Source organism: Magallana gigas, chromosome 9 (genome assembly GCF_963853765.1).
Source record: "Magallana gigas chromosome 9, xbMagGiga1.1, whole genome shotgun sequence".
Classification (NCBI taxonomy): Eukaryota; Metazoa; Mollusca; class Bivalvia; order Ostreida; family Ostreidae; genus Magallana; species Magallana gigas.
This window is the reverse complement of record NC_088861.1, coordinates 34,781,365-34,797,056: the sequence shown is the minus strand read 5'-3', so window position 1 is coordinate 34,797,056 and position 15,692 is coordinate 34,781,365. Positions and strand designations below refer to the sequence as shown.

The 15,692-nt window shown below is 35.5% G+C and overlaps 1 protein-coding gene across 1 annotated transcript; it reads right to left on the bottom strand.

Moving 5' to 3' along the window:
- Positions 1–2,879: 2,879 nt before the first annotated feature.
- Positions 2,880–8,699, bottom strand: LOC105334847 (myophilin). Its single transcript, XM_011438447.4, has 4 exons — positions 8,538–8,699; positions 4,327–4,463; positions 3,700–3,913; positions 2,880–3,392 (listed from the first exon to the last, which is right to left on the bottom strand). The coding sequence occupies exons 1-4, from the start codon at positions 8,586–8,588 to the stop codon at positions 3,231–3,233; spliced, it is 564 nt and encodes a 187-aa protein (XP_011436749.2). The 5' UTR covers positions 8,589–8,699; the 3' UTR covers positions 2,880–3,230.
- Positions 8,700–15,692: the final 6,993 nt, after the last annotated feature.

Below are 15,692 nucleotides of genomic sequence, written 5' to 3'. Positions count from 1 at the left end.
TCAACTTCGTGTTTTCCTCTTCCTTAATGATGTTCCCCCACACTGCAAAACACATTCAAAGCATGCTTAACCAAATAAAAAACTGTAAACTGTTCTTAAGAATACGTCGTTTATTGACGTTAAACAATTATATATACCTATATCGGGCTGTACATCGAGTCATTTTACACATGGTCCAAGTAAAAAACATAACCAGATTTAATTTGTAGAACATTTTTAACGTAGACGGCGCACAATTTTCACTTGAACCGGTTGTAGGCATTTATCTATCGTAATCATTGTGTATCAATTGGTGTAGTTTTTAGAACCATATTAAAAAGACCTTGGACTTTCAGTAGAATGTAACTATCTATTTCTTGCCTAAGCAAAATATACACCGATTGTAGTCTTCGCTTAAAAGCCAGACAAATCGTGTTGATTTCAAAGAGCCATGACTAAGTGGCCTTCAGTGAGATAGACACGCCTACGTCAAATTGCCGCTTGATTCAACTACCCAAAGTCCAAGCTATTGTTAAAATGGTTCTAAGAGGGCTGGGTGGTCATGGCAATTTTTTTTAGACTTTATTATTCTCCTTAAGAGATGATATAGCACATGTTGTAATAAAAAATCATTTTCAAATCTAAAATATATGGAATTTTCCTTTTTTTAATACTCTAACTCAACTTTTATTCGCGGCGACTTTATTTCGCGATTATCTTTTGATAAACTGGTTTGCGACAATTAATTTTCGCGAATAAGCCTTACCTAAGCCCATGTAGTTATAACAAATATAGACAAGGACTGGTTCGCGCAAACGACGCGAAAATTTCTTGCACGCGAATAAAATTTGGTTAACAGTAATAGCTTATAGTTAAACAGATTATTTTTATAAATTAATGTAGATCCGATGGATATTTGTTAAATACACATTCCTCTTAACTGGAAAAATGTACACTGTGATTACATTATTTCTATATAAACATGATAATTTAAGTCTTGTGTGTTAAAACAAGGGCAAAATGTGCCAAGTTTGGCTCAGTGGTTCTTGAGAGGAAGAGTTCCAGCAAACAGACGGAAAGACGTAGGACGAACGACAGGTTACATACTTGAATCTTCGGTCTATTAAGTGAACTTAGAAAGTTGAATGATGTCAAAACTGTCGAGGACATTACCTTTTTCTTTTACTTTAAAACATGACAGATTTACTGTAAACCAACCTTTATTCGCGTGCGAGAAAATATCAGAGAGATTCGCGAGAGCAACGTTATGTGCAACATTGTTTACCGATAATCAGATTGATATCTTTGAAATAATTACATGTTGCGGGATAAGTGGTCGTGAACTATAATTTATCGATACTGTAAACAGCAAAAGGAAGTCGTTGCAATGCACAAAATCCACCATGTTTAAATGGATGGCACAGAAGCAAAACAAACCATCAACAGGGCAGTCAGATCAAATCGAAATCTTTAAACGACGACATATGTCATATATATAATCCGTAGCTCTATATATAGTCATTGAAGCAAAGGGTGTAACTTGAAAACGGGATTAAGAGGTCAATTTTTTCAAATATCCTTTATGTTTTTTAACTTTTTAGTTTCCAATTGGATAACAACAAGAAATCAACACCCATCAATCAACACTCAGCTGGCGAGTGTCCAACAGCTGATCAAACGGATTGACTGGAAGTTTAAATGACATCCTTTTTGGTAGATCCCCAATATCTTGTATATATTTAGTCCTTCTTTTAATAGTGTAAAAAAACTACAAAGCGAACAACACAAACAATACGTCACTCGTGTTAGCTGATCGCTAACTTATTGCGTCGTGAATGAAATACTAGCGCTTCATCAGAAAAACAACCAATTGTGAGGTACATATGAAAGGCATTGTAAACACCCATGCAATGGGTACATGTTCTAGTTCTGATAAATAACTATCTCATTAAAAAAGATTTGGGACTACGATCTTTTCAAACTTTAAAAGACCAATATGCATGCATTCATAGTAATAATCTCGGGTGTCTAATCATGATGCCTTGAGGCATGTTCACGTATAGGCCAGTTCAATGGTACGAATTCTACTATTTTTATAGTACAAAAGTAAAGATCATACTTCATAGTGAAAATAAAGATTGTGCACGGTCCACGTTTGATGGAATATAAAAGAAGAAAACGACGAGGAATCCAATCCAATGTAGTATATAGAATATATAAAAAACACCATTCAGTTTATGTCCATGAGCGGAAAAGAAGTCTTCCTGAAGTCCCGGATGACAGACGTCATTTAATCAATTAATAATAGTTCATCAATAAAATGCATATAGTGCTGTACTAGTATACACGTTTATCAACTGTCAACTTATTCATACTGACTGGCCATATTAAGTAAAGGACACAATTCAATCAATAGAAACCTTTCAGAGATATACTACATGTATATGTACTAGTGACTAGACGCACATGAATATAATCTGATTTGTCTCATACGTTAACCTTGCCCATTACGGAAGTGATTGTTTCTGGGTCTTGACGGTATACTTTTGACAATATAATCATTTCCCCGTCTAATCTATACGCTACACGTACGATAATACAGATTTCAGATTTTCCTTTTCGACCAGCTTCTCCAAAAAACGTAAGAAGTCTTTGGGCAGTACTTTTGGGTAAACGGACAAATGCTTTCTTTATTGCGCTGCTTATTACCTACTGATAAATATCGAGGGTTAAGGGTGGGTTTTAGAGAAAAATCTATACAGGCATTGGTATAATGAGGATAATCACTTCTTCTCTGGAGCAGATTATCTAGTCCAAATTGGCTCGAAAGCGTGATCAAAGGCGAGGGGTGCTATTTTAATATTAAAAGCTTATAATTACAATAAAAAATCGTTCAAATCGCTGATGTATAAAAAAGTTTATTATATAAACCATGTAAACAATAATGTAAATTACTAAATAACAAAATGGTAAATGACGTAAATGACTGACGTCATCAATTGGTCCCTGTCATTGCCCTTCTTATTGCATGTAAAAAATAAATACATGTAGCACGATAAACAAATGGTATTTAAACGCATTATTTGGTTAAACTTATACTTTTTGCGCTTGCGTGAGCAATAAAATCACCTTTATCCATGTTTTGCTGTCACCATACTCGAAAAAAGTCTAATATATTCAGCGGATCTGCTGAGGTTAAAAAATTGCTGAGTTGCAAATTACGTATCGTGCACAGGAAGTTAAGAAGTCAATTAGTCGACTATGTGTCGGGTGTTTCCTATGTTCATTCCGGATTGGTTAGCACCTTTGTTTGTTCCCATTTGAAGACCGATAATATTCTGTCCCGCTTTGAGTTGTTCTTCTGTGAAGTCTCGCTTGTTAGCATCTGCTTCTTTGGGTCCATATGCGCCCATCTATATAAAACAAACCAGTCAATTAGTCTTACATAATCATCTTTAGTTACTTAAACTGAATAATGAATAAAGTAAATCAAAACATATTAGTCAAGGTCGAATATATTTTTGCTACTTTTATAACAAGGTCAAGGTTCAAATCCGTTTCAAACATAATGATATACTTTTCACAAAATTGAATGATTAAATATAAATTTAATGTTACATTCCTCCTTAACTTTTCAGCATTTGTCATGTTGATGGTAAATCTACCATGACTCGCATTAACTACATAGACATGACCTTGACATTCACATTTGACCTTTACCTTTCTGGCCAGGGCACCGATTCCGATAACACACTGGTGGAGATTCTGACCCTCGTACAAGTCTACTGTCTGGAACATCTCGTGATCGGGGACTCCTAGCTGCTTCATCTTGTCAATAGCCAATCCGATCAGCTCCATCTGTTTGAATGACATCGTGGGGGGTGTGGCGTATTTCTTTTCTGGGATGGAACCTGGTTTCAAGGCGTTTACCAATCTGTAAACACATTTTATGTAAAGATTACAACATAAATAAGATTACTGGTTAATCATTTAAATTTGCAAGTGCCAATTTTCAAGAATAGTATTTTACAATCTAAGATGTAGTTTTACGGTTTATGATGTAATTTTGAGAATCTTCTAAAGTAAAGTAACGTAAAGTCAAGTAACGTAATGTAGTAAAGTAAAGTAAAATAGTAAATAAAATATCTGTAAACATTGAATTAATAGTAAAGACCATGTTCCACATTTTATCGGTGATGTTCATTGGTGGTTCAGGAGTACCAAGGAGATCCATAAAAAAAATAGTCACCGCGAATATTGACAATTCAAAGATCAAATCAAGCAGTAAAACTGTTTTTATCTTTCGACCTTTAGATACGTCTTTAGGTACATGTACTATATACGTACTTGCAGAGCTTGACACCGTCTTTGAGTTGGTTCTGGAAGTTGTCCATGTCCCCGGATGTACTGAAGCCCTCCCCGATCTTCTGACTGATGAAGGTCAGAGCTTTCTGTGCCTCGCCCTGGTCATATTTACCACGGATCTAAAAATAAATCAACATAACACATATAAAAAGGGGCTCGACCACTGAGACCCGATATTTTGACCGACAGTCACAAAAGACAATAATTTGTGGTGGAAAAATAAAATGGTTATTTCTTGTTTCTCTTGTTAACAATTTCCCCTTCGATAGCCGTCAAGTCAAGATCTGAATCTGTTTTAAATATTTGATACCAGGAGAGGGTAGCATATTCAATAGATATGTGAAAAATATATTTGCAAAGAACTATAGATCTGACGTGCTTTGAAAATGGTTCAAGAACGATAACCGTGTCTGTCATGAGACAATACGCATCAGACTGGAGAATCTGGTATTTTATCTGAATCTTGACATTTGGTGTGATTTATTCGCAATGATGCGTGACTCATGTCTCTCTCACGTTAAAAACAGGTAACCCCCTGAATAAAATGGCCTCCTTCACATTGAAATCAAATTATAAAAAAAACCACCATTTCATTCCCAAACTGAAACGAGACATATTGACGCGGAAAATCTGGCGGAATCCTTCCTGTGTTTTGAGAACGTACTTTAAAAGTCAATGGTATTACAGCCTCGTGTGTGCAGATCAATGGACGTGTGAGAGGGAAATAGATCGCTACGAAATCCTCCTCACTATGGGACGACTTTCCACCATTGTCCATTGGCTAAATCCAGTTATTCCACTCGATATGACATGAATTGCTTTCCTTTGACGTAAAAGAAAAGCATCTCTGATAGGTTTGCAATAAGGATTTCTACCTTTCAATTAAATAAAACCCTTTTACTTCTTCTGCATAACTGGTAGACGCAATTTCTTTCGAATGAATAGTATATAATTTTTTAAATTGCATTTTGCTGTATAGAAAAATATCTAGTAATGTCCCATATAACGGTTTGCTATTATCAAAAGTCGGTATACTTTATGGCCTTAATGATATGCGGAACGCATCAATATTCAACATTTCGAAAATTTAATCGACTTCTGAAAAGAACGTCGGTTCTGATAGAATTCGTTCACTGCAACTTCCATTCCTTGTGAAATTATCCATTTAAACGTAATAAGTGAAAATACGTTGATTGCACATCCCCCCCCCCTCTCTCTCTCTCTCTCTCTCTCTCTCTGAGATCCGCGCCTGTCCTCGCATATCTCTCACATTATCAAGGTAACACCTCTTGTTTATTTCGATTTTCGTTAAGTCTAGCATAATGTATTCGTTCGTTGCCCCCAGGCATGTGTGCCGGGACAAACACACACTTCTATATTGGATGATCAATTCAACTGTCTATGACACATCTAACTTCTGTTACAACACATCTAAATGTCGTACATAAAAAAAATGAATTTTATTAATATAATTCGTGCAATATGCAAGTTTTATACCCAGCAAACATCATTTATTGATTGTCTACAGTTTGTGCAACTAGGCAAATCTCGCAACGTAGGGGCTTTTTTCTGACATATTCTATTAGATTGCTGCGTTTTACTGTACACATGGGTGTTATTTATGCAGGTTTCATTGCGCTGCATTTGTCATAAAAAATGTCACAAGGACATCATTAACACGTGCATTGAGTGGAGATTACACCCAAAATTTTATGTGTTTATATGCTAAGAAATGCAACACTTGATGTGGCTGAGTGAAGATAAGAGAAACAATTGAAGCATTCTTCAATGCGGACATATAGGGAGAGGTTTCCTTCCTTCATCCCCTCGTTACAATACTTAGTCTAGTTCTAGATCAGCCATGTCCTGAACGTCAAGTCTATCGTATGTTTGAAAGGTTAAAAGTGCAGTGCATGTTATGACAGTTTCTGCCATTTCCTGGTGTCCATACCGGTATTAGTCCAGGACTATTTAGTTGTAGCGTATGTAGTAGCCGGGGCTACGTGTACTTACGTGTACGTGTGACAATTAGCGGGGTTTTTTTTTGGGGGGGGGGGGGGGTTTGGTTTTTTTTTTGGGGGGGGGGGGGTGGATAAAGATCACATTTAACCAGTTAGCGTGGTGTCTTTAATATTGAGCCTTTCTTTTAATTTGATTGACCTAAAACCATTATCCAATATATAGTGAAAGAATTGTTCAGCGATCTTAACCCCCCCCTCCCCCCCCCCCCCCCCCCACTCACACACCCCTTCCTTATTTGTATTTCAATATAGGCGTTTAACAACATGATGAGTGATGACAATATTTAGGCAAGATTGTTTTTAAATAGGAGTTCTTTAAATAATTTAATGTAATACAATTCGAAATGAGGTCCGCACCCTCTCTTATCAGTACACACCCACATTAATCCACGCCCGTTTATATTGTTATAAACGCGCCTGCGTGCTTAGACACAGCAGCATTTCGTAGCGCTGGCCTGTCGCTCTTAATGTAAACATTCTTGAGATATTTTATCCGACCTCATTAAACAAATAGCTTCTTGTCTCGGCGGCTCGGGTAAAGACCTGTTAAATTTAGCAGACTCGATAAAATATTGCGCCTTCCATCCCAGCGCCGAAACCTGTTTTTACGGTCGCATGAAAGTGGAGGAAATTGATTTAGGGAGGGGCAACAAGTGCCTGCAATTCCGCACACTTGTAAGAAACATGCACGCAATTAATTTCCGTGTCAAATAAACAACATCGTTGTAAATTCTATCGGATATATTTCATACTTGTGGATTTTAAATGTAGTTTTCTTTGATAAATTGTTTATTTCATTTCCTTTCCACATCCTGCCCCCCCCCCCCTCCCATTTTGCTGTCTCAGTTCACTTTTCCCGCGCAACATCGACTACACTCGACTCAATAAAATCATGATGTATTACGAATTCTAGTTCGAAACCGTAAATTAACATTTCTTATTGTCCCCAAATGAGGCAATTTTCCACGCGGGATCTTATATAGCTAGCTTGTCACATGGTAGTGTATAATTAACATTCACCTCTTTATGAAATTATTTCCTGTTGAATACTGAATACATGATTCACATAGCTTACTTTGATATATACGTCGACCAGTTTAGAATGGGTGTGTTGAATAATCAATAAGGAAATACAACACATTACAACTTTTATTTTTTTCCCTGGTTAATTTAATCGCATTTACGAGAGCTTTCTCCAAAGAGTTAGTTGTTTGACGCATAACATGGTATGATACAGCTTATTTCTGTGCGCAAGTAAGGTATGGGGTACACCCCCCCCCCTTCCCGCTACCCCTTATCTTTGAATACTTGGCATAAAATCGTGTGGTCAATAATCCACTCTTTTTATGCAAGTTCTGGAGCTAATCACTATCCATCACTTAACGTTATCTCAGCAGTCACAATGTTATCATATAATTGGTCCCCCTGTGTACCCTTCCTGTCTCTCAGTTTTACCCCACGGTGACCCCTTGACAGGAAGACTAAGCACTTATCTTAAACCCAAGTCATTTTCCGGCGTTGCCCCAAAAGACGATGAAAAAGTACTTGTCAACCGAGCTCTATACAGAGAAATGCTGGGAATTTCAATCTGCGAGGAATTTTAATCAAATGTCTCGTTGGTGAATAGATGCCCATGTTGAGGCAAGGTAGCGCATAGTGAACACACAATGAACGGTCGATATAGAGAAACAGGGTGCTTTGGTTAATTGGAAATTATAGTTTAAAGTGCATATAACGGGTCTCTTTTTCATAGATAGCTTTGTCGAGAAATCTAATTTAAACGAGTGTGTGCATAAGGAAGATAAAATGTCACATGCATCAGCTGCACGTTGCAAATGGAGTTTACGTAAAATTAAGTTGATTTATTTCCCGTCGCAGATCACTCACACGATTCACAAAAAAAAAAAATTCAGGTTTGCAAAAAAATAAAATCTCTCGGTAAGATTAAAAAAAGACCCAACATATCAGAAAGATATTGCGTATATCCTTATCAACATTCACTGGTACATATCAGTAAATCCCAGCAGATGAAAGAACTATCAACAGAATCTTAGATCCGCGCCTCCATCAATTGATGACATAACACATCATCCACGTGTATCTCGCACTAATTACACATCGATACATCATCAGGTCCCCTGACCCCCACCGGTCAATATAGGTCTGCCTTACCTTTCCTTGGGCCTCGGCCGCTAGACCAGATTTCGTTGCTCTGTATGCCATGGTGTGTGAGATGATTTTTTTTCAGGACCGACGCTGGTTAAATATCAGACTGCGGATAACAGTCGTCCGGTGCTCTAAAGTGTAGAAAGTAAACAATTTGTCGAGGCCAGCTAGGAATGATTCACATCATCAGGTGACAGCTAAATCTGATCGAGGATTGGCTGGTTTTTAATTAGTAGGCGGGGCGTGTTCTATTGAATTCATTAACTCCCATAATGTAACATATAATGGGACTATTTTTTTAAAACATGCGTCAAACACAAAAACCCTTTGATGGAAAGTGAATATTTTAAAGTGCACATATCCTTATATGGTAGTGTTAATTCGTAGGAGTTACATTTTAAAGGTGTGCATTCATAATGGGGAAAAATACCGCCCCATAGACTCATTGATGAATTATGCGACTTTAACAGTATTTAAGTAAACAGTTATTGTCTACAGGTAAAAAAATATCTGCATTATACAGCCCACAAGACTTCATTGTTTAAAGACCAGTGACGCGCGGTTTAATTCTTTGGTACGGTATGCAATTCAGTATGCATTGATATAGTAAACACACGACATACATATTACAATTAACACGTTTGGCTCGTGGGTGCATAGATCTTTTAAGTACTTCGGACTAAGCCACCCATATCTTTTGATAACTTTTTAAATACGAATATAAATGACTTTTTTACAGCTCACGGGAAAATTATGCGGCCACGTGGGAAAGAATAATTTTGACGATGTACATGTAATTATAAAAACATTATATAAATTGTTATTCAAATATTTAAAAATTCTTTGAGGAAGGACATTTAATACTTTAAATATTATCGTTTTATGGGATTAAATGGATTGCATGACATGGGTAAAGCTATAAACTGTACACAGAATGAACGCTACTCGTAATTTTAACGTAACTTCTTTAATCGAGTTAATTATTAACATAATGAAGACTTTGCTTATAATTATTATTATAGCCTGCTACTTAATAAAGAATTAAAATAATGAAGTAAGTTGACTTCAGTGTAATCGTCAAATAATATCCATGCATATACTTAGGATGTAATTAATCACGTTTTTTTAACCACACCGGGACCGGCACAATGAGAGAGAGAGAGAGAGAGAGAGAGATAGAGAGAGAGAGAGAGATAACTCGTGGTAGAGTAACTAAAGGTAATCCTAGTCGTGCCAAATCAAATCAAACATTGTTATAAATGAACCCCAGACACCCAATTTGATGAAGATTCAGTTAAGGTAATTTTAAGAGATTGACATTTTTATTTTACCTGAACTTCATTGCATGTATTGATTTTTTGAAGAAGAAAAATTCTTCTGTGTGGAAGAAATAAAGGTCGAGGAGGAACATTTCCAAACTCCAACTAAAGTAAAATGAAATTCTTTAAAGTTTTTTTTCTATTTATTAGAGTCCAACACTTTGAAATTATATTAGTAATTCATTGATTTTTTAAATAGATAATGTACATGTATTTTTTTTATTTATATAGATTTTATGCGAAAAATTCTACTTGACTAAGTAGACAGGAATGTTTTTATGAGTACCGGTATTAAGTTTTAGAGCAATTCAGTTTATGCATTTTTTTATGTTTAGAAAAATAGGATAATATATATTTATTCCATTGTAGATTGAGGAGATAGTTTTGAATTTTACACCTTGTTATTTAAACGATGAATAGGTAATTAGGTTTCTTGTTTTTTATTCATACAAAACTTGTCAAGATTTTGCGTTTTATTTTCTTGTTTTTCTGTTGTGTATATGGGTGCAGCTCTTTTACCTGTTCACCCAGTTGTGAAACACACCTGTTGTAAGTTCTCATGTGGTCAAAAAGTCAATGTATTCCAACTTAATTTCGACTTGGCGTTTATTTTTCTTGAATTAAAATTCAGCAGTTCAAATGCTGTTCTTTTGCAACGAAAATATTGTAAACAGTTATTTTTATAAATCATTTCTGATTTATGCTATATGCATGCATCTATTTGTACGCCTAATGGTTTATAAGTTATTCAAAATCTGTGCACATGTTCATATCAATTGTTCCTGCTAGGAGATTTATGATAAGGAATCCATGTTTTATGTTTACCATTGTATTCATTATAGAACCATTTTAACAAGAGCTTGGACTTTGGGTAGTTTGTGTCAAACAGCAATGTGACGAAGGCCTGTCTATTTCATCGAAGGCCACTCAGTCATTGCTCTTTGAAATCAACAAGATTTGTCTGGTTTTTGAGCTAAGACTACGCAATCTGTGTATATTTAACTTGAGAACAGCGTTATTCTTAACTTGTTTTGAGCAACAAATAGATAGTTACGTCCTTCTGAAAGTCCAAGGCCTTGTTAAAATTGTTCTAAATTTGCTGAAATTCTATGTCCTGTACATAGTGTGACGTAGGCCTGTCTATTTCAATGTTAGCCAAACAGCCATGGCTCTTTGAAATCAACACAATCTGTGCAGTAGCTCATTTTTAACTTGATTTGACGCAAGAAATAGTTTTGTCCTACTGAAAGTCCAAGGCTTTTTTAAAATGGCTCAAAGACCCCCCTCCCCTCCCCCTTTTCCAGCTTCAGACGTCATTACATGTACATACTGTGCACATCGCATAATTTGCTACATATATGTTAAGGTAGATTTCTACCATTTTATGCATTTTTAAAAGTTATTGTATGTATTTTATGACACTTCTCCTTCTTCTCTCGACTCAAAACTTTAGACGTACTGTAAAATTAAACAATGTATTGTTTCTATGTATATATGGGGATATACATACTTTTAGTCAAGTGATCAAATCCTATAACGACCCAGTTTTTTCTTGACCTCTTGACCATGGGGGGGGGGGGCTCCATGGTAATTCAATTTTTTATATGTAAATTTAAGAAAATTAGTTGCTGCGAGAAAATTGGGGGGGGGGGCGCTACGTGCCTGCAAAGCAAGAGTCAATATGAATATTGATTATCTGCATCCAGTATTTCAACAAGCGGATCTTTTCTTGAGTCATATATAATATCAAATCCTACTCCTAAATTAAAAGATCCTATTTTTCATTCGGGCAGATCTGATCTAGTGATGGTAAATTAGGGCCTTTCCAACATGGAAGTCAGAGAGAGAGAGAGAGAGAGAGAGAGAGAGAGAGAGAGAGAGAGAGAGAGAGAGAGAGAGAGAGAGAGAGAGTGAGAGAGAGAGAGAGAGAGAGAGAGAGAGAATTCTTTTGGTGCATAATAATGATGAGCAGTTTTAAAAAAAAAATACGATCATGCTTATGTTTGAATTAATTAGTAAAGGCGAGACACGTATGCCCATATTTCGATATAAAAAATCATTAATTCAAACAAAAGTCTCAGCGTTATCTTTCAAATATCTTTTTTATTCATTGTGTTATTTCTTCCTTTTTGGCCGTTTTTTCTTCCTTCCTTTTTAAATCTTTTTTGTTTCGTTTCTGTCCTATCTTCCTTGTCTTTCATACTATATTTATCACCATTTAATTTATTCTCAATGTTTATTTTTTTCTTTATTCGTTCTTTAAATTAAAAAAAGGAAAAAAGAAAACACATCCTAAAAATTTCCAAATCATAATCAAGGGTGGTAGAAGGGGAAAGAGGGGGGGGGGGGGGGGGCAGTAGCAATGTATAGCATAAAAATAAAATTATATTTCTATACTTTCAATACGAATTTTCAGGTGTCTGAAAAAAGTGGAAAGAGGGGAATGAGGAGGGGGTTCGTTGAACGTTCAATTTTCTCTATAAATATCTAAGTGCATTCATATAATGGACTGCATGAGCGCGTTTAATTACTTCATCAAAGAGTTCCATTTTTTTAAAATAAGTGTGTTTGATAAATTATTTGATGTATTTGTGACATCATTGAATTTTTGTTATACTTTTATTACTCTTGTAATAATGACAGATGCCCATCAGGTAAATGAAGGACTTTTATAACTCTATTGATAATGCACATTGAAGTTGACCAATAATATCCAAATAACTAAAATTCTAATCTTAAATTGTTACATATGTTGAATACAGTAGATACACGGTATGAAGGTCATGCGCGTGCAAAAAAAGACTATATTAAGATGGTATGGGACACCTGTCGACATTTATGGTGATAAAACAAAATACTTTCACCTTTCTAGAATTTTGAAATGTTACAATATTTTACAAAAAGCAAATATATTCCAAAAAAAAATTGGAAAGGTAAACATTATGAAATCCCCAGCAGAATTTGAACTCACGACTTACATACGTCTAACCCATTGTGCTACGCTTGTTTGGTAAGAGGTCTGGGAAAGAAAAAAAATAAAAATTTTACTTGATTTTATTGTTTATATCGATAGGAATTACCTCCCATCTGTAGGTGTCCCATACCACTTTAAAGCAATAGAACAGTCAGACCCTGGCTATATATAAAAGCCAATGTCATATTGTTGAGTGTATCATAACGGAAATTATACAGAAACCCGGATTCTCCACCACTATATCGTACTAGGATTTTGCTTAATACGATATTTCCGTTAATTTGATCCTAGGGATCTTATTCGTCCTTGACCAGACACCTGGCGTTGTCTGTGCCACGTTATATAACCCAGAATTCTCTCCTCCTCAACCTGGGGAGTAGCCCTTTCCTGTATAAAAAGAGGAGGCAAAAGACAGCTTCCAGTTGACTACTTCTTTTATTCAAGTTTACTAATAAAACATTCCAATCAAATTCCACAATATAGTATAATGTATAATTAATATCTATCAACAGTTGATTACATTCGCTGATTTTTTTGTTTTGATTTACTTTTTACCTATTAGAGGAATATACGTTAACACTCAGTAAAGGAACAACCTTTGACTTACTCGTTTTATATTTTGAATGTTTTGGCCTTTCACCGATTGCAAATAATTATTTGGTAAAGGTTTCTCATTTATATCGATTACCTAAGCAATTCGTATTCGACTTAATTTTGGAGGATGGATATATACCTCTGCGATTTAGAAAAAATAAATTTAAAAAAATCGGTGAGAGAACAAGAGTGCTGTGTGTATGTTTGGTTGTCCAGCAACACAGCTGTGTGCAACAACCGAATGCTGTTTTGCACGGGTGCACAGGCAGTGTCTAGACAAAATTAACGCAGACACGCCGTGTGCATTCTGTGGGACGGTACCCTTCTGGCACCTTATTTATCATGTGCCAAGGCCAATGCTCAGGACAACGATTGTTTTACACAAATCAGAGTTTTTAAAATATCATCCGGACACTGTTCAATTTCCTGACCTTGATCATTTTTATTTGGAAAATCTATTCACGGAATCTTGAGGACAAGATTTTTTTGTTAGTAGGGGGAATTTATCATAACGGAAATTATACAGAAATTGGTTAAAGGACATGCGGTAAATAGATAACGTATGTTTATTTAGGTTCATGGAGAAATGTGTTATTAAGTCCAGTGATGAGCCTGTCGATGCCGGGTCAGAAATCTAAATAAAACGCTTCTACTGACCACGGTGCGTCAGATCATTAGTATGCACTTAATCGCATTTACTTATAAGGTCCGGAGATCGGAGGTAGTGTCCGTGCGTATAAAAAGGAGGTGCGGGGAAAGCGGCTCTCCAGTAGTCAACTGGAAGCTGTCTTTTGCCTCCTCTTTTTATACAGGTAAGATCATAGTAAGATACTTGCGCGGTTTTAATAAAAGTTAACAAAAATGATTCAGAAGGTTCAAGTAAATATAATATCTTATTTTCAGAGTTTTTGTAATCAATGTTTATTGTTATTAATTATACATTATATTATATTGTGGAATTTGATTGGAATGTTTTATTAGTAAACTTGAATAAAAGAAGTAGTCAACTGGAAGCTGTCTTTTGCCTCCTCTTTTTATACAGGAAAGGGCTACTCCCCAGGTTGAGGAGGATAGAATTCTGGGTTATATAACGTGGCACAGACAACGCCAGGTGTCTGGTCAAAGACGAATAAGATCCCGAGGATCAAATTAACGGAAATATCGTATTAAGCAAAATCCTAGTACGACAAGTGCATGCATGTACATATGTAGGTTGTTTGTACAGATATAACGAACACACAGTGCTGTTTTGTGCATCACCCAAGAGCCGTGTGTCAAAGTTTCTTGAAAGTGCTGCAGTGCAATTTCTAATATATATTGTTCGGTCATCTTGCTTTTCACGGCTGACCTAATTACTTTTTCAACTGAGACAAATTTGCATATAATTAAGAAATGCATTTATTGACTAATAAAACTCATGCTTTTTATGTTCAAATTTGAAGCCCTTTGTGGGCAGAATGAATGATTCTGGACTGGACACAAAACAACATTCAACAGCAATCAATCACCAAACATTGGTTTATAGTATATGTAGTTAACATTATTCTGTGAATATATGAATATTCGGAAGGAATTTGATTTAGTAATTTCTTTTATCAAACTTGATATACCTTTTTCGATTTAAGATTAAAAAGAGAGAAAAATCATTGCAAAGAAATTGAGCAGAATTCAGGCAATAAGTAAGCTGATATAGAATATATCTATCTGTAAAATAAAACAATAAGTGATAGAACTATCACCGGGGAAAATAAGGTGGTTTCTATATATCCGGCGACAATAAAACTAAAATGCTTTGGATGGTAAAAAGCACTTTATTTGAACTTTAGGTCGGTATGGGTGATTTCTGGGAATCCAAAAACTACACCCGAACAATCCGAAACCTAATTCCTCTCTCCCGACAATGGTTTATAACACAATATAAATAAGAATTGAAAACAATAGAAATAAGCACATTAGCACGAGCGACATATGTCATAGAGTAAAACTTCAATATGAGTGAGTCAATTAAATCAAAGGTGAGGTGTAAGAGTTAATAAAAATATAATTAAGCAATCATAACTGGAGTGAATTATTGTCTTGTACAAAGGTAAAGGTACATTTATGAATAGATAACAGTAACTCAAACTCCACTCCATGATAGAACTATAATTGTAATCATAATAGCATAGCGTTACATGCATAGATAAATGAGTTGACCAAAAGCTGGCATTGCGTGTATAAGAATTAACTTTACCAAATGACATGTAACATTTTTTGCATAACCACTTTCTACGT